Source organism: Schistocerca nitens, chromosome 4 (assembly GCF_023898315.1).
Source record: "Schistocerca nitens isolate TAMUIC-IGC-003100 chromosome 4, iqSchNite1.1, whole genome shotgun sequence".
Classification (NCBI taxonomy): domain Eukaryota; kingdom Metazoa; phylum Arthropoda; class Insecta; order Orthoptera; family Acrididae; genus Schistocerca; species Schistocerca nitens.
Window position 1 is genome coordinate 980,689,993 of NC_064617.1, and position 20,917 is coordinate 980,710,909.

The 20,917-nt window shown below is 45.0% G+C and overlaps 1 protein-coding gene across 1 annotated transcript in view; it reads left to right on the plus strand.

Moving 5' to 3' along the window:
• LOC126253691 (troponin C, isoallergen Bla g 6.0101-like) overlaps nt 1-20,917 on the plus strand; it is a 54,789-nt gene that overhangs the window by 20,448 nt on the left and 13,424 nt on the right. Inside the window, exons 4-5 of the mRNA XM_049955218.1 lie at nt 5,264-5,383; nt 10,688-10,819. Of these exons, the coding sequence (XP_049811175.1) occupies nt 5,264-5,383; nt 10,688-10,819 (252 nt within the window). The remainder of the gene's footprint in view (nt 1-5,263; nt 5,384-10,687; nt 10,820-20,917) is intronic.

Consider the following 20,917-nt stretch of genomic DNA (forward strand, 5'->3'; position numbering starts at 1 on the left):
AGGCATCTTATCCGCATGGCTGTAGCGTATCGTGCAGCGACGTCTCGATCCCTGAGTCAACAGATGGGGACGTTTGTAAGACAACAACCATCTGCACGAACAGTTCGACGACGTTTGCAGCAGCATGGACTATCAGCTCGGAGACCATGGCTGCTGTTCCCCTTGACGCTGCGTCACAGACAGGAGCGCCTGCGATGGTGTACTCGACGACGAACCTGGGTGCACGAGTGGCAAAACGTCATTTTTTCGGATGAATCCAGGTTCTGTTTACAGCATCATGATGGTCGCATCCGTGTTTGGCGACATCGCGGTGAACGCACATTGGAAGCGAGTATTCGTCATCGCCATACTGGCGTAGCACCCGGCGTGATGGTGTGGGGTGCCATTGGTTACACGTATCGGTCACCTCTTGTTCGCATTGACGGCAGTTTGAACAGTGGTCGTTACATTTTAGATGTGTTACGACCCGTGGCTCTACCCTTCATTCGATCCCTGCGAAACCCTACATTTCAGCAGGATAATGCACGAGCGCATGTTGCAGGTCCTGTACGGGCCTTTCTGGATATAGAAAATGTTCGACTGCTGCCCTGGCCAGCACATTCTCCTGATCTCTCACCAATTGAAAAGTCTGGTCAATGGTGGCCGAGCAACTGGCTCGTCACAATACGCCAGTCACTACTATTGATGAACTGTGGTATCGTGTTGAAGCTGCATGGGCAGCTGTACCTGGACACGCCATCCAAGCTCTGTTTGACTGAATGCCCAGACGTATCAAGGCCGTTATTACGGCCAGAGGTGGTTGTTCTGGGTACTTGTTTCCCAGGATCTATGCACCCAAATTGCGTGAAAATGTAATCACATGTCAGTTGTAGTATAATATATTCGTCCAATGAACACCCGTTTATCATCTGCATTTCTTCTTGGTGAAGCAATTTTAATGTCCAGTATTGTATTACGGCGCTTGGCTTCAAGAGTCCTGTTGTAGTAATCGAAGTTACCGGGACAGCTGTGGATTAAGTCTATATTCAGGTACACATTTCTCGTTGTCTCCCTATATTTTTGTCCAACCGCTTAGTCCTATTTACTACAGTTGTAGTTGCATCCGCATTTATGTCGTATAAAGCAGGGTCAAAAGGAAATACGTTTTACCGTAGTACTGTAGGTCTGTCTTCATCCTTTATGTGACAACGGAGGCTGGCACGAGAGCAGTTTACGTCGCAATAGGCGATTCCGGCCACCTTGTTTCTGAGTTTTACCACAATTTATCGAGACACTATAGAATTGGAGATTGGCATTTTCAGTTGCAGACTAGGCACACAAATTAAACCCAGCGGAGTTTCATTGAACTGTCATTGTAGCTGCATTGGGGTCTTGACCTAGGACTTTGTGAACTGCACTATTAAATGTGAGCAGGGCCATCTTCCCAGAGGAAGCCTGAAATAAGCAAGGTGATTGTTTCAACTTAAGGAAGCACTAGGTAATCTGATATGGCGGGGAGTCGTATAAACAAATGAAGTCTCTGAAGATGCCCAAGAAATTCACAGTGCCGTAGACACTGGCGAGCAGATTGATGCCGTATTCCTGGACTTTAGGAAGGCATTTGATACGGTTCCGCACTTACGTTTAGTGAAGAAAAATACGAGCTTACGGAATATCGGACCAGGTTTGTGATTGGATTCAGGATTTCCTAGAAGAAAGAACACAACATGTCATTCTTAACGGTTCAAAATCTGCAGATGTAGAGGTAATTTCGGGAGTAACGCAAGGAAGCGTGATAGGACCTTTATTGTTTACAATATACATAAATGACTTAGTTGACAACATCGGTAGCTCCGTGAGGCTATTTGCAGATGACACGGCTGTCTACAAGAAAGTAGCAACATCAGAAGACTCGTACGTACTCCAGGAAGACCTGCAGAGGATTAATGAATGGTGCGACAGCTGGCAGCTTTCCCTAAACGTAGATAAATGTAATATAATGCGCATACATAGGGGCAGAAATCCATTCCAGTACGATTATGCCATAGGTGGTAAATCATTGGAAGCGGTAACGACCGTAAAATACTTAGGAGTTACTATCCGGAGCGATCTGAAGTGGAATGATCACATAAAACAAATAGTGGGAAAAGCAGGCGCCAGGTTGAGATTCATAGGAAGAATTCTAAGAAAATGTGACTCATCGACGAAAGAAGTAGCTTACAAAACGCTTGTTCGTCCGATTCTTGAGTATTGCTCATCAGTATGGGACCCTTACCAGGTTGGATTGATAGAAGAGATAGACATGATCCAGCGAAAAGCAGCGCGATTCGTCATGGGGACATTTAGTCAGCGCGAGAGCGTTACGGAGATGCTGAACAAGCTCCAGTGGCGGACACTTCAAGAAAGGCGTTACGCAATACGGAGAGGTTTATTATCGAAATTACGAGAGAGCACATTCCGGGAAGAGATGGGCAACATATTACTACCGCCCACATATATCTCGCGTAATGATCACAACGAAAAGATCCGAGAAATAAGAGCAAATACGGAGACTTACAAGCAGTCGTTCTTCCCACGCACAATTCGTGAATGGAACAGGGAAGGGGGGATCAGATAGTGGTACAATAAGTACCCTCCGCCACACACCGTAAGGTGGCTCGCGGAGTATAGATGTAGATGTAGAAGATAAGAGTATTTATAGATGTTTCACCTGATGCTCAAAAACACGTCTTCTGACAAGTCTCAATACGAGATCGCAACAGTTTTTCTTGTCATTGAAGAGACTTCAATGATCCTCTTCAGTGGCACGTTTACCCCATCATTGAAGACAATACTGAAACAAAAAGACAACACATTTCAGATTTTTCAGTTTTCAACAAATATAGTTTACAATATCCCTCGCATTCATGTTCATTTACGTTCTCTTAATAAAGCGTTGCAGTTTATGCGGAAACTAAAGGAACAGACGTGATGTAAATGGTGATTTGAATATACAGGGTGGTCGGAAACAGTTCGAAAAGCTGGTAAAGGTATTGCCGGGTGGGTTATGCTAGAAATAACTGCACGGAAGCGCCAAAGAAACTGGTATAGGCATCCGTATTCAAATACAGAGATATGTAAACAGGAAGATACGGCACAGCGGTCCGCAACGCCCATATAAGACAACAAGTGTCTGTTGCAGTTGTCAGATCGGTTACTGCTGTTACAATGGCTGGTTATCGAGGTTTAAGTGAGTTTGAACGTAGTGTTATAGTCGGCGCATGAGCGATGGGAAACAGCATCTCCGAGGTAGCGATGAAGTGGGGATTTTCCCGTACGACCCTTTCACGTCTGTACCAGTGAAACAAATTTCTGACGTCGCTGCGGTAAGAAAAAGATCCTGCAAGAACGGGACCAACGACGACTCAAGAGAATCGTTCAACGTGACAGAAGTCCTACCATTCGGCAAATTGCTGCAGATTTCAGTCCCGGGCCATCCACAAGTGTCAATGTGCGAACCATTCAACGAAACATCGTCGATATGGGCTTTCGGAACCGAAGGCCCACTCGTGTACCCTTGATGACTGCACGACATGAAGGTTTACGCCCTGCCTGGGCCCGTCAGAACCGACGTTGGACTGTTGATGATTGAAAAGATGTCGCGTGCTCGGACGAGTTTTGCTTCAAATTGTATCGAGCGGATGGACATGTACGGATATGGCGACGACCTCATGAATCCATGGACCCTGCATGTCAGCAGGGGACTGTTCAAACAGGTGGACGCTCTGTAATGGTGTGGGATGTCTGCAGTTGGAGTGATACGGGACCCCTGATACGTCTAGATACGACTCTGACAGGTGAGACGTACGTAAGCATCCTTTCTGATCACCTGCATCCATTCGCGTCCGTTGTGCAATCCGATGGACTTGCGCAATTCCAGCAGGACAGTGCGACACCCCACACGTCCAGAATTGCTACAGAGTGGCTCCAAGAACACTCTTCTGATTTTAAACAATTCCACTAGCCACCAAACTCCCCAGGCATGAGCATTATTGCATCTGGAAAGCCTTGCAACGTGCTGTTCAGAAGAGATCTCATCCATCTCGTACTCTTGCGGATTTATGGACAGGCCTGCAGGATTCATGGTGTCAATTCCATCCAGAACTACTTCAGACATTAGCTTAGTCCATGCTGCGTCGTGTTGCGGAACTTCTGCGTGCTCACTGGGGCCCTATCGATGTTACGCAGGTGTACCAGTTTCTTTGGCTCTTCAGTGTATTAACAAAAACAATTCGATACGTTGCGTCTTTTCCGATTTAATTAACATTGAAGATAGACAGTTCGTAGCGCGGGCAAATTCAAGCGACACGCCAGACACGGTGTCGCCAAACGTGTTCTTCGGTTGGTTTCCTAAAACCAAACAAGAGAGAGATAAAAAAAAATTGGAGGTGGGGCGGTAGAAAGGGTAGAAACCGAGCCAAAATGTGCGCAGTCTCCTGCGCTATCATCTACGCCATGAGAACAACTCACACTATTTGTATCTGATGGCCAGTTGAATTTGCGCGTACAACGGTCTGATTGGCTAGCTTCACTCTAATTAACTCGGAAACGGTGCAATGTATCGAATCTTTTTCTTAAAAATTATTTCTCAGCACAACCTACCCTGTAACACCCTTACCACCTTTTCAGATTGTTTCCGACCAACACGTATAATGTTTTTACCTCGCGATGTGTGAAATACGTATTTATACTCTGTATGCTTTCTCAACGACAGTCAACAGCTAACGAAAAATTGCTCCGAACTGACCCTATACTGCTCTGTTACGGTGAAAAATGTATTTAAAATTCTACACAGGAAATAAAAACCTAAAATCCTGGGAAACAGTGTTATATTCTGCTTTGTCTACTATCCTCTTTCTAGTTATAACAGCTGGTCATCTGATAAATCTATTCTACCATCATTCATGATGTCAACAGTGCGAACTCGGCGAAGCAACTGCGTGGCGCACTATTCAGGTGATATTACGAGCTCAGTTTTAGATAAAAATTTCTTGTGAGATGTCTTGACTAATTGTATTGACTCTTTTGTCCCGTTAGCTACTACTCTGGACGTAAAAACGTCACAGCTCTGTTTTAAAATACTAAATTGGGTATTTTCAGATATTAAAGTGGGTGTCTTGTTACGGATATTTGTTAATATCGACCCTATACGACGTATAGCATATGTACTCGATTACGTCCGGACGTACGGTTTCGCATAGTTGAAATTACTTGCGTTTGTCAGCAAGACGTTGGTCTGTTTCAGGTTCCGGTCAGCTGGAGTTTGAGGAGTTCGTGATCCTGGCCTCCAGGTTCCTGGTTGAGGAGGATGCTGAGGCGATGCAGCAGGAGCTCCGCGAGGCCTTCCGTCTGTACGACAAGGAAGGTGAGAGGCGGAGGGTGTTAACAGCGCTTGCTGGACCGAGGCGCAGTTAACAGTGTTACACTGTCTTACGCAACTAGGGAATCACTGCCACAATAATATTAAATTGACTGCATATTTATTCTAAACACATCATTCCGTAACGGTGCTTTAATGAGGCTATCGCGTAACTGTATGGTGAGTCCACGTCTTCACTCTGTTCGAGACCTTATCACAGACTCTACAGTAGCGTAACTGTAGTATTTAGTAAATTAGTATTTAGTAAATTAAAATATTTTCCAATGGTAAAATAAATTTCTTATTCAGTTTTTCATGTTATTCGAAAAATTAAACTGCCATTTAATTTCATAAATTATCTTACATTTATCGAAAGATCATGCAGGTCATATAAGAAGAAAGCGTTATTTTACATAATTTAGTGAACCAGTTATTTACAGTGTGCTGTAGTGATTCACAGGATAGATGCATGGACATTTGACACATTACATACAGCGTGACAATTATTGAACTATATGAAATAAAATCGTCATAACTTCTGAACGGTTTGCGTTAGCACGTTCGCCGTGCACGGTTGGGCGCGGGGCATAATCGGAATTACTATGCGCATGCGCACGAACCTTGTTGTTGTCGGCCATTTGCATTTGGATGGTTCGTCAATAAGCAAAATTGTCGTATTTGGGGGACTGTGAATCCGTATTTCGTGATCGAGAAGTCTCTTCACCCTCAATGGGTGACTTTGTGCTGCGAAATGTCCAGTCACGGAATAATCTGTGCGATGTTCCTTGATGGCTCGGTGACTACAGAACGGTGTGTGAAGGTTTTGGAACATGTTTTCATCGCCATTATCCAAAGTGACCCTGGTTTCGACAAGATGTGGTTCACACAAGACAGATCTCGACCCCATCGAAGCAGGAGAGTTTTTGATGTCATGGAGGAGCACTTTGGGAACCGCATTCTGGATGTGGAGTACCCAAAGGCATCTCTCATGGGCCTGGATTGGCCGCCATGTTCTCCGGATCCGAACACATGCGACTCCTTTTTGTGGAACTCTTTTTTAAACAATGTGTACAACAACAACGCCGAAACCATTGCTGAGCTGAAAACAGCCATTCAGAGGGACATCTACAGCATCGATTTTCCGGCACTTCAGCGAGTCACGCAGAACTTCGCTATTCGTCTGCGTCACATCATCCCCAATGATGGCAGGCATATCGAACTCCTGAGTCCGAGTATCTGTAGTGGCGTTGAAATACTGAATAATGTGTGTGCACGCCGTAGTTTGTAGATAATTTACGTATTTTTCTCATATAGTTCAATAATTGTCGCCCTGTAGATACGCAGCTTTTATGCCTTCTACTGCAGTCGTACTAAGAGTTCATATCGGCTGTAACTCAGCCCACGGTATCAGCAATATGTATAACATTTTCTGTTATGCAAAATACAAACACTTAAATGACAGTCACAGTTATTATGATTTTTAAATACTACTTTTTGCGCTCACAGCGACTATAAAAATCGAGGTACTTCAAAAATGTGCACTTCAATCAGATGTATTGTACCTAAAACTATTTACGTGTAACGGTCTTCCTGTTATTATTAACGCCTTTGTTGCGGTAACGGTTGTTACGGCCAATGTTATCAATATTAATAGGGTTATCAAAATATCCACGGGTGTGCTGCCGGTCTATAGTGTCCAACGGGCACAATATTTCGGCGATCATACATGTCGCCATCATCAGGTGAACTGACGGACTGAGCTCCTGTGAACGTGCCGGCACGGAGATCCGTACGCTATGGCTGCTCAGAGGGAACTGCGTTCGGTCTTTTTTTAAAGGATGGGGCCCCTCCACGCCCGCACCAACGTGGTGACCAACACAAAAGTTTTACTGTCACCTCCGTAAGCATGTTAGTTTTGAATCAGGCGTCACAGGATGCAGGCTGTGATGTTATCCATGCGTCTGGGTAAGACTACTCATTAACATGGTCCATCAGGAGATAGTAGTGGTCGAAAACGATCGAAGGGTAGCGGTTTTAAGAGCAGAGGAAAAAAAGTGCCAAGGCCAGCGCCAAGGGAAAAAAACCTCTGCGACAGTAGGACGGGTGGTAAGGGCAGTAGCGGCTTGCTAGCTGCGACAGAGCATGCAAGGTGAGGGGGGTTAGCGTGAGGTATCGTGCAACGTTACCTATGTACTGCGTGGTTGTTAGCTGGGGCAGTCCGGTGCTGCGGCTGGGCTCGCTTGTAGTCTCCTGGGCCGGCCGCAGTGGCTTACTCCCTGTAACATAAAAACTCGGCGCGGCAGGGCGGCGACGCTTCTGCGATGAAGACTGGCCTATTGGCTCCTCGACCCCTTGCGGGGCCCGGTCCCGTAGCAGTCGGCGTCGCCAGCGGCTCCTCTGCGGCGGCGGTTGTCTTCTTCTTCTTTGCGCCTCTCACCCGCGCTGCTGCTGGAACAAGAGCTGGGATAGGCGCGCGAACGTCCTTCTGCGAGGTCGCAGGAGTGTTCGCAGGTACGACTGCGCTGAGGCCTTGGGCGAAAACTGCTCGCAGTTGCCTCAAGGCCTCTTCCTTCTCTGCAGCCACGGCGGCTGCGAAGGCAGCCCTCTCCGCCGCCATGACGGCTTTGAGGGCTGCTGTGGCCTCCTTCACGGCGGTGCCGAGTTGGAGGTCACATCTCTTCGCAGGAAGGCGAGCTGCGTCCTGGCTGCCCGTTTCCGAGCGGCCGTCCCTGCCCCTGGCAGGTGGATCTGCTGCTGCGCCGTCCCTTAGCTGCGCCGGGCTGTTCTGCGCCCTACGCCGTTTCCGGCGTCGTCTTCTCTTCTGCTGCTGCGTCGGTGCGGCCGCGGCCGCTTCGCCGCCCCCGGCACGGCTGCGGCTTGAGAAAGCCGAACAGCCGCGCCAACTGGCGACGTGCGGGCCGCCACACCGGACACATGTCGGCAGAGCGTTGCTGCCGCGGTCGCAGGCGCGGCTGTCGTGCTCACCTGAGCACTTGACGCACCGCGCCGCGTTGCGGCAATACTTCGCAACATGGCCCTCGCCCTGGCACCTGAAGCACTGGGGCTGAGGATCCATGGCGGTCGGGAGAGCCTCTGTCGTAACCGGGAAGCCCAGCAGCTTCCGCAAGTCGAAGATGTCACTCCCGCCGTCGACCGTTTGCACGGTCACGGCATAGAGCGGCGCCCTCTTCCTGTTGGTTCGGTTGTGCAACCTTGCGGCTGCACTACCAAACCCGGCTCGCAGCAGCCCTTCCCGGACCGCTGCCTCATCACAGCACCAAGGCAACCCCCTGAGGAGTGCCTTAGTCGTCTTCACCCTTCCTACGGAAGGTGCCTTCTCACGCGCCGGCGGCGCGTCGACGATGTGGTCGGCCACTGCGACCTTGATCGCCCTGTGGTCGGCCACGTTTGCGGCTCGAACGCAGATCAGCGAGTCTGTATCGACAGACTCGTAGACCACCTCGCTCCGAGCGCAGCTCGTCATGGTGTCGAACAGCGCTGTCCACCCGCTTTTGCACTTGACGTACAAAGGGGGGACAGGCCGCGACTCGTCTTCTCGAGAGTTCCTTGCACGGTCGGCAGACTCGGTGAGTTGCACAACCGAAGGACCCTTCGTAGCGGCAGGTTTCCTCTGCGCACGCTTCTTTCCCATGCTGCGAGGCGCGGAACACGACAATTTGCACGCGTTGTCAAAACAACGCACGACAACTTGCTCTCCGCAGCGCCCACAGCACAGAAAACCTCTTCACGAGCTCTCAACGGCCGAGTGAGCGAAGCGCGCAACACCAGCGATGCGCTCACCTTCGGTCGCGGCGGCGGCCGATTTAAATACCCTCCGCCCGCGGCGCGCTCCCTCCGCCGTCCGCGCCCCGCGCCACGGTCGCGCGGTGGAACAGATTGCGACGGCGTCTGAGATGACGTCGGTGTGATGGCTCTGTCCGCCGTGGCCGTCACAACTATACGTATGCTCGATGTACTCTTGATTAACCCGATCGCTGGTTCCCAAGCCTTGCTAAGATTATAGCCACAGTCACGGTTTATGAGGTCGTCATTGGTGCGAATTTCGATGGCCTCTCTAACAACGCTGTCCCAGTATCTCGACGTCTGTACCAGAATCCTCGTGCGGTCATACTCCATGGCGTGATTTTCCGACAAGCAATGTTGAGGGACCGCCGACTTGCTCGGATACATCAGTCGAGTGTGCCTCTGGTGTTCACGGCATCGATCCTCGACGGTACGCATCGTCTGACCAATATACGACTTGCCACATTGACACGGAATCTGGTACACGCCGGCCTTCCTCAAACCCAGGTCGTCTTTGGCGCTCCCCACCAGTGCACGAGTTTTATTCGGACGACAAAACACCGTTCCGACCCGGTGTTTCTTCAGAATGCGGGCGATTTTCCCCGAGAGTGCGCCTGTGTATGGAATAAATGCAGTGCCTACCTCCTCCCTCGTGACTTCATCCATCTCAACAGGTTGTGCTGCAGTGGTTGGGCGGAGAGCACGTTGAATCTGCCACTCTGAGTACCCATTTTTCGAAATACAGTTCTCAGATGTTCCAATTCCTGGGGTAGACTCTCTGCGTCAGAGATAGTGCGCGCCCTATGTACTAGAGTATCGCTATGGAGTATGACCGCACGAGGATTCTGGTACAGACGTCGAGATACTGGGACATCGTTGTTACAGAAGCCATCGAAATTCGCACCAATGACGACCTCATAAACCGTGACTGTGGCTATAATCTTAGCAAGGCTTGGGAACCAGCGATTGGGTTAATCGAGAGCAAATCAAGCAAATGTATAGTTGTGACGGCCACGGCGGACAGAGCCATCACACCGACGTCATCTCAGACGCCGTCGCAATCTGTTCCACCGCGCGACCGTGGCGCGGGGCGCGGACGGCGGAGGGAGCGCGCCGCGGGCGGAGGGTATTTAAATCGGCCGCCGCCGCGATCGAACCCAGTTCCCTCTGAGCAGCCATAGCGTACGGATCTCCTTGCCGGCACGTTCACAGGAGCTCAGTCCGTCAGTTCACCTGATGATGGCGACATGTATGATCGCCGAAATATTGTGCCCGTTGGACACTATAGACCGGCAGCACACCCGTGGATATTTTGATTATCAAATACGCCGGCAGAAACTCAAGAATCACATTAATAGGGTTATTAAGGCTTTTCTGAAACTTCTGTTTTCCCCTGTCTCACAACATGAATGTGTCGGTAGTAAGTCACTGGCAGTCTCGCATAACGCTGTAGAAACCGGCAACCATGTAGTGGAGCGCACATGTGACAATGTATGTCCGTTCCAGGTAACGGGTACATCACGACTGGCGTCCTGAGGGAGATCCTGCGAGAGCTGGACGACAAGATCACGGAGGAGGAGCTCGACATGATGATCGAGGAAATCGACTCGGACGGCTCCGGGACCGTCGACTTTGATGGTAAGTCGGTTCAATTCCTTGTAACCAACTGCGCCAACATGTCATACTGAATAAGCCAGGATATTAGACGTAATACAACAAGATCGTATTTTGCATTTCATTTTCTCCCTCTCCTTCTGCTACAGTCTCGTTTGAGGGACAATCATGCCACATAACTGAGCTTATACAGAGGGTGGACAAAAATATGGAGAAGTCAAAAATACAACACATGATCATTCCTAATTCCGTGCAGGAAAACAGTTGGCTATCAGAAATCTTTCAGTAGTCTCCGAATGGATAAATAAAGTCCTGTATAGTTTTGAAGGGAATCTTACAGCATTCTTCCTGAAAAATAACGACATATTTAGGTAGAGAAGATGGACGTACATAGTGATCACACACCCTTCTCTCCAAAAAGCCCAATAATATTGAGGTCTGGTGACTGTTGGCCAGGGGGGGGGGGGGGGGTGCGACAATTCATCCTCGTGCTCACGAAAACAGTCGAAGCGAGTTGTGCGAACATGGCACCTGTTGTCCGCCCCCGTTACCTGATTGGTCAGCGCGGCGAAATGCCACGCCAAGGGGCCCGGGTTCGATTCCCGGCTGGGGCAGGAGATGTTCTTCGCTCAGGGACTGGGCGTTGTGTTGTTCTCGTCATCATTTCATCCCCATCCCCGACGCGCAAAGTGGCGTCGAATGCAATAAGAACTTGCCCTCGGCGGCCGAACTTCCCTGAATGGAGGACTCCCGGCCCACAATTCCGTACGCTCATTTCCATTTTCCAAGGACGCTGTGGCCTTGGAACACAGCATCACGTTTTACTATGGAATGGATCTGATCACCCAAATTGTTCACACAATCCTTGGCAGTATTGCGGCCTTGCAGAGTAGCCGAGCAACCACGGGGCCCATGGAATAGTGCGATATGGCTGCCCAAATCGTCACTGGATTCCCTCACCATGGTTCCACTCTTGGCAGTGAGAGGCCTGCACCGTAGGCTTGGAGCGGCGTACGTCAGACGTAAACTCGGCCAGAAAGTAGAAACGGTGTCGAACAAGACTCATCCCACTTTCTTCCATTTCTCCATAGTATTGGTTTTCAGTCTTCGGCACCACGTTTTCCTGTTACGGGAATTTGTACCTCTGATGTGTGGTTTGGAATTCAAACACACCCTGCAGTTCCCAGCTTATGAAGCTCGGTTCGTGTTGTTTTAGTGCTGACGGGGTACGACATTCAGCTCTGCAGTGACTTTCGCGGCTGTCGTTCTCTTATTTTTCGTCAGTCTTCTTCAACGACCGTCAGTCTCGATCATCCAACACACACTTTCCTTACTCGTTGAGACTTAGCAGATGATTTTTCCCCGCTTTCCCTGTACGTGGTACACAAATTCAGTACGGTGTCCCTTGAACACCAAACAACTTGGTTACGGAAGAATCCACCATACGAGCAGCAGCAATTTGCTCACGTTTGAATTCACTCATCTCCGACACAATGCACTCACAACTACACAGAATACTGTTCTGAGCCCGACTGACACTTGTGAGTATTGAGGACACCACACAGGTGCCGTTCGTGGTCAAATGGAACAGTTCAACCTGCAGGCTAGTCTAGCATCTGTGTTTATTTTGAAGCATGCATTTCTAACACCATTTCCATGTTTTTCTTCAAATACTACGCTAATTTATGTCTCTGTAATACACAATGTCGAGAGTACATTATGACTTTCTTATAGATGTGTACACCTAATACGGAAATTTTACGAAATCAACTTTTGAGATATCATGGTTTGTGATGAATTCCATTATATGTCACACAGATTCTAGAAATTTGGTTTCTAGACTCTCCACCACGGACTGACGGCAATACTTTGCATGTGTACAGTCAAGGAGTGCCACAAATTCCTCTTCTCCCCAATTCTATTCAATACCTCCTCATTAGTTACGTATTTGATCTACTCATCTAATCTTCAGCATTTTTCTTTAGCACCTCATTCCGAAAGCTTCTGTTCTCTTCTTGTCTAAACTATTTATCGTCCACTTTTCACTTTCATACATGGCTACACTCCATACAAACACTTTCAGACACGACTTCCTGACACTTAAATCTACACTCGATGTTAATAAATTTCTCTTCTTCAGAAACGCTTTCCTTGCCATTGCCAGTCTACATTTTATATCCTCTCTACTTCGACCATCATCAGTTATTTTGCTCCCCAAATAGCAAAACTCATTTACTACTTTAAGTGTCTCATTTCCTAATCTAATTCCCTCAGCATCACCCGACTTAATTCGACTACATTCCATTATGCTCGTTTCGCTTTTGTTGATGTTCACCTTATATCCTCTTTCAAGACACTATCCGTTCCGTTCAACTGCTTTTGTAAGTCCTTTGCTGTCCCTGACAGAATTACAATGTCATCGGCGACCCTGAAAGTTTTTATTTCTTCTCCATGGATTTTAATACGTACTCCGCATTTTTCTTTTGTTTCCTTCACTGCTTGCTCAATACACAGATTGAATAACATTGGCGAGAGACTACAACCCTGTCTCACTCCCTTCCCAACCACTGCTTCCCTTTCATGCCCCTCGACTCTTATAATTGCCATCTGGTTTCTCTAAGAATTATAAATATCCTTTCGCTCCTTGTATTTTACCCCTGCCACCTTCAGAATTTGAAAGAGAATATCCCAGTCAACTTTGTCAAAAGCTTTCTCTAAGTCTACAAATGCTAGAAACGTAGGTTTGCCTTTCCTTAATCTAGCTTCTAAGATAAGGGTCAGTATTGCCTCACGTGTTCCAACATTTCTACGGAATCCAAACTGATCTTCCCAGAGGTCGGCTTCTACCAGTTTTTCCATTCGTCTGTAAGGATTTCGCATTAGTATTTTGCAGCCGTGACTTATTAAACTGATAGTTCGGTAATTTTCACATCTGTCAACACCTGCTTTCTTTGGGATTGGAATTATTATATACTTCTTGAAGTCTGAGGTATTTCGCCTGTCTCATACATCTTGCTCACCAGATGGTAGAGTTTTGCCAACGCTGGCTCTCGCAAGGCTATCAGTAGTTCTAATGGAATGTTGTCTACTACCAGGGCCTTGTTTCGACTTAGGTCTTTCAGTGCTTTGTCAAACTCTTCACGCAGTATCATATCTCCCATTTCATCTTCATCTACATCCTCTTCGATTTCCATAATATTGTCCTCCAGTACATCGCCCTTGTATAGACCCTCTATATACTCCTTTCCACCTTTCTCGTTTCCCTTCTTTGCTTAGGACTTGGTTTCCATCTGAGCTCTTCTTATTGAAACAAGTGATTCTATTTTTTCCAAAGGTCTCTTTCATATTCCTGTAGACAGTATCTAACTTACCCCTAGTGATATACGCCTCTACATCCTTACATTTGTCCTCTAGCCATCCCTGCTCAGTCATTTTGCACTTTATGTCGATCTCATTTTTGAGACGTTTGTATTCAAAAAATGGTTCAAATGGCTCTGAGCACTATGGGACTTAACTGCTGAGGTCATCAGTCCCCTAGAACTTAGAACAACTTAGACCTAACTAACCTAAGGACATCACACACATCCATGCCCGAGGCAGGAATCGAACCTGCGACCCTAGCGGTCGCGCGGTTCCAGACTGTAGCGCCTAGAACCGCTCGGCCACTCCGGCCGGCCCGTTTGTATTCCTTTTTACCTGCTTCATTTACTGAATTTTTGTTTTTCGCCTTTCATCAATTAAATTGAATATATCTTCTGTTACCCAAGGGTTTCTACAAGCCCTCGTCTTATACCTACTTGATCTTCTGATGCCTTCACTATTTCATCTCTCAAAGCTGCCCATTCTCCTTCTACTGTATTTCTTTCCCCCATTCTTGTTAATCGTTATCTAATGTTCTCCCTGAAACTCTCTACAACCTCTGGTTCCGTCAGTTTATCCAGGTCCCATCACCTTACATTGCCACCCTTTTGCAGTTTCTTCAGTTTTAATCTACAGTTCATAACCAATAGATTGAGGTCAGATTCCACACCTGCCCCTGGAAATGTCTTACAAGTTAAAACCTGGTTCCTAAATCTCTTTCTTACCATTATATAATCTGTCTGAAACCTTCCAGTATCTCGATTCCTTTTCCGTGTATACAACCTTCTTTCATGATTCTTGAACCAAGTGAACCTATGATTAAGTTATGCTCTATGCAAAATTCTACTAGGCGGCTTCCTCTTTCATTCGTTTTCCCCATTCCTTATTCGCCTATTACGTTTCCTTCTCTGCGTTTTCCTGCTATCGAAATCCAGTCACCCATGACTATTAAATTTTCGTCTGCCTTCACTATCTGAATAATTTCTTTTATCTCGTCATACATTTCATCAATGTCTTCGTCACCTGCGGAGATAGCCTTAGAACTCGCATATTCATTTTGAAAAACCCTGTACTTTATGAGACATCAAGGCGATACGTCTGTCTAAACTGAGATCCGAAACAATGTCTCATTATGTCTCTCACGAATTGTTAAGAACGTATTTTCTTTAAGAGCCAGAGATACGATTCCATTTATCTGCTGACTTTCGTGCGTGACATGTCGGTTGCAGGTACTAGATCATTAACTAAATGATTCCTGCAGACTGGATGCCTTTAGCTCATAATTTGCGTTCACGTAACGTTTCGGTTACATTTCTGTTTCACAATACATATAATTCTGTCAACACTTTGATCGTCTTTGTAATATTCTGACTTGTTTTCATTCCAAACACAAGAAAAACATTTAGTCCTGTTGATACCTGTTAAACATATACTGACATTTATTTTAATACAGCAGCACATAGTGACATAATGCGCTTTGTCGGGGACTGCTCAATTAAACTGATCGATTACATCTGATGTGTAGTGATTTGTGTAGGTTGTATTGAAATCATTGTTATTATATCACATGTCAATGATGTTGCATTATTACTGACGATGCTGGATGTTCAAATGATCCAGTGCAAGTAAAAACCTAAATTTTAATTACAACTGAATTACTTAACATACCAAAATTAAAACATTGATTACTTCACCAACATTCGTCAAAGGAAGATTTTAATGCAAGAAACAATCGTTACACACAAAATGCAAGTGAATCAGAAAATTATGGTGACAGATTTAAATTTTAGGGGAAAAGTAGTTGTTTTTAATTTTATATTTCACTCATAGAGTCTTTTTCTTAACAAATTTAGTTGAATCACATATTTATTCATATTTATTTCTTACCAAAAGACATACCGTAATGCGAAATATATAATATAAAATCGTAATCTACTTATTTATATTTACATCTGATTTTCATCCAAAAATAATGTCAGCTGATATGCCCTTTGACAAATACATGTGTCTTGCTGCTGTTGTCTTCAGTACGAAGACTCGTTTGATACAGCTATCCGTGCTACTGTGTTCTGTCCATCATTTCTGTACAATAACTGGAGCCTACATCCGTTTACTGTTAATTGTAATCATGTCTTGCCCTACCTCTACAATTGTAATCCCTCAGACTTCCTTCCTACACCAAATTCAAATTTTCTCAATGCCTTTGAAAGTATCCTGTCAATCTGTATCTCCTTATATTCCAGTTCTCTCATAAATCTCTTATTTCTCCAGTTCGGTATACTATCTGTTCATTACTTATTCGATCGACCCTTCTATTCTTCCGAATTCATCTATAACTTCATATTTAAAAACCTTGTATTATTTTCTTGTGTGTTCATTCTGTCATCTGAGTTTCAATACCCTGTAAGGCTACACTCTAGACAAATAAAAGACTTCCTAACACTTTAATTTCCATACTAAACATTAACAAATTTCTGTTTTCCTGAAAAGATTTTCTAGCAACTGCCAGACTGCATTACCCCCTTTGCTTCTGCCCTCCTCAGTTAATTTCGCCGCACAAACAGCGAAAATCGTCTTACTACTTTTACTGTCTCATTTCCGGACTAATTCTTTCATCATCACCTGATTTAATTAGACAAATTCATCTACCTGTTTCACTTTTCTTGGCGAATTCTTTAGTTTTTGCTCAGTTACTGCCTGCTTTTCGATTCCTGTATTTCACCTCTCATAATTTTGGAATTTCGAGGAGTATATGCAAGTCAGTAACGTCTAAAGTTTTTCCAGAACTACAAATGTTATACATGTGGTTACGCCTTTTTTAAATCAGTCTTGTAACTCTCAGGATTGTCTCCTGTCTTCCCACATTTATCAGGATCCCAAACCGATTTTCCTCCAGCTGTCACTGCTATCACCCATTCCATTCTTTTGCAGGTAATTCGTATGGGTAGTCTGCAACCACGACATATTAAAGTGATGGTTCTGTAATACTCAGAAACTGATTTTTTTGGTATTGGGATTTTCACATTCTTCTTGAAGTCTGAGGGTATTCCGCCTATCTGATAAATTTTCTGCACCAAGCAGAACAGATTCTCGCAAGGATCTGCGTAATGCCGGGGAACGTCGCCTACCCCAGGTGCCTTGTTTTGACTTAGGTCCTTCAGTGCTGTCAAATTCGTATCGCAGTATCGAATCCCCCACCTCATCTCCATTTGCTGTTGCCTTTCATAATTTTGGATTTAAGTTTTTTTTCCAGTTATACAACCGTTCTACGTATGTTTTTCATCTTTCAGCCTTCGCTTCTTCATTTAGTACTGGCTTGTCACGTGAGCTGGAACTCATTCTGCTGCTTCTCTTTCCTCAAAAGCTTTCTATAATTTTCCTGTGCGTTGTATCTATTTGTCCCACTGTAATGCACGCTTCAACAGTTCTCCATATTTCCTCCAGCTGTTTCTTCCGTGCTATTTTGTAGTTTTTGACAGTCTCTGTTTTAGAGGTCTGTGTTCCCTTATTCCCTCTTAGCTTACTGCATTTCCATATTTTCTCCTTTCATCAACTACATTTAATATATTATATTTTAATATAAGGATTTCTATTGATCTTTTTTTCTCCCAGTTTATTTGTCTGGTGCTTCCACTATTTCATCTCTCGAAACTACCCATTAATTTGTTTAATTTCATTTACCTCTATCAGTTAGGCTACCTTAGGAACGCTCAGAACATCTGGTCCTTTCAGCGCAGCCGGGTCTTTAATTCCCTACCTACATGCAATTTCTTTAGCTTTAATCTGTCCTGTAAAATAATAAACTATGGTCAGAGTATACATTTTCTCACGGTAATCCGATTTCTATATCTGTCTCAACATTACATAATGTAACTAAAATCTTCCGGTGTTTCTAGATTTGTTCAACTATTCTTTCTTGATTCTTAATTAGTGTATTAGCAGTGATTATTTGCGCTCTTCGCAGAATTCTATCATACTACACCCCTGTCATTCACTTCCTGCTGTCCATGATCTCTTCCTATTTCCCCTGTCTCCCTTTACCTACTGTCGAACTATGTCACAATTAAGTGTTCATGTCCTTTAAGATACTGAGTACTATCGTTTTATACAGCAGTGGTACTTTTAAATTGGAACAGCCTCAGAAAGAGGTGGCAGTTGTTGCTGACCTGCCTTGCAAACCAGATGTGTGTCTGCTATCGCCTGTTGCTATTGTTAGTCATTTTGCCTTGTAAAATGTGTGATTGTTGTTTCTCTTGTGTACAAGCTATAAACACGTTCACGGTGTCTGTTGAAACTTATGAGATGACACTAAAAAAATAATGGTTTTCATACAGCGAACCTTTGGATATTCAACCGTGAAATACGCAGTTGGTCAAAAAATAATTAGGGTATTTTCAGCTGTTCAGCAGATGGGAATTTTTCCAATCGTGACGTTTACTAGATATATTTCAAAATGCAGGGGGGCCTAGAAGTCTTTCCCTGATTATAAACATGTATAAGGCAGACAATATTATACATAGACATATTATACATGGACATATATTTTTATCTTGAATTGCAGGTAAAATATACAAGTTTCTTGTACAAGCACACAGTTAATAAATTCTGTCGTGTGCTCCTTTCGTCGTCCGAAGGATATCCAGGCGACATTTCAGTTCCATCCATGTACTGGTCAATAACTCCTGTGGAATTGATGTTATGATGTCAGTAATTCAGCGTCGTAATTCTGCGATGTCGTCTACTGATGTTTGGTAAACCTGCTCCTTGACATAGCCCCGAAGTAAGAAATCTGGTGTTACATCTGATGATCGTGGAGGCCAGTTGATAAGACCACCATGTCCGATATACTCGTATTGTACCCAAGTAGGCACGAACTTCTAACCCCCAACGAGGTGGCGCACCATCTTGTTGGAAAATTAAGCCCAGAATGTCCTAAATCTGTGGCACAACAAACAACTGCAACATATCAAGATGAGTATGGGCTGAGATAGTCATTTCATTGAAGGAAAAAGGTGCTGTGATTTTATTGTGGATACAGGGTAATACTGAGCCACACGTTCAGCTTAGAGCTGTCTCTGACGGTCTCAAACACAGCGTGTGGATTCTCGGAACCCTGATTGCGTTAAGTAAAATGTGGCCTCGCCTGATGAAAGGAAATATAGTCATCATCTTTGTGTCAGCCAGCATGGCACAGCAAACTAGTAACGAAAACTGTGTTCCGCTGGTTGCAGCGACTGCACGATCTTGATTTTGTACGAACGGAAAAGAAGTTGTTTATGTAGGATGCGGTGCACTGGTTTCTTCGTAATTTGGAATTCACTTGAGGCTCTGCGGACTGACTTCTTGGGACTCCTCACGAAGGCTTCTCTGACTGTACGAATTGTCTGGGAAGTAAGCGCTGGCCGCCAGTTCTAGGGAGATCTCAGACGTTACCTGTTTTCTTAAACTTCGCGTACCACATCTTGATGATTTCAATATATGCTGACTGCCTATGGTATACTGTCTGGAATGTTCTCTGGACCGCTTTTGGTGATTGTGTCTCGTGGTAGCAGAGGACACATGGGGCATTTTTGGTTTGAGTACATATTGCTTGCAAATGGTGTCCGATTGCGCTGTTGTTACGTCACCGAGCCCTGCAACAAACGAAGTAACAGTATGTATGTATGTATGTATGAACACAAAAACTTGAACGTGTCACAAGAAATTCAAGACAAAAATTATTTGTCCATGTGTATATTTTATGTCTTATGAAAGTTTGTAATCAGGGAGAGAATTCTGGGAGACCCGGTAAGTCTAAAAGTAAGTCACATCTGGTGAAGAGAGTCACAAGGTATGCTGCTTGGACAAAACCAGCGCGCAGGTAACAGACTTTTATTTTATGCAATACAGCATCGTTCTAATTAATTACTCTATCCATGCTTGTCTTTGGCAAAATGAGTCTGCAACTGAAGTCTGAATGTAAATTTGTGCCTGTTTATTCCGTAGACACCTGTACACATAAGAGAAACTCAAGGAATCAGTAGCTATAATACATGACACTGTTTTCAGATACAAACGGGGAAGGAAGTTGATGAGTTTCTGTCCTGTTAGGAACATTACTAACGTTGTGGTATATAATGACTAACACCTACTCCAGGGAAAACTTTGCATTTCCTCTAGCATATGGCAGAGCAGTTGAACGGAATGGACAGTGTCTTGTAACGAGGATATAAGATGAACATCAACAAAAGCAAAACAAGGATAATGGAATGTAGTCGAATTAAGTCGGGTGATGCTGAGGGAATTATATTCGGAAATGAGACACTTAAAGTGGTTAAGGAGTTTTGCTATTTGGGGAACAAAATAACTGATGATGCGATGGTCGAAGTAGGGAGGATACAAAATGAAGACTGGCAATGGCAAGGAAAGTGTTTCTGAAGAAGAGAAATTTGTTAACATCGAGTATAGATTTAAGTGTCAGGAAGTCGTTTCTGAAAGTATTTGTATGGAGTGTAGCCATGTATGGAAGTGAAACATGGACGATAAATAGTTTGGATAAGAAGAGAATAGAAGGTTTCCAAATGTGGTGCTAGAGAAGAATGCTGAAGATTAGATGGGTAGATCACATAACTAATTAGGAGGTACTTAATAGAATTGGGGAGAAGAGAAATTTGTGGCACAACTTGACTAGGGATCGGTTGGTAGGACATGTTCTGAGGCATCAAGGGATCACCAATTTAGTATTGGAGGGCAGCGTGGAGAGTAAAAATCGTAGAGGGAGAC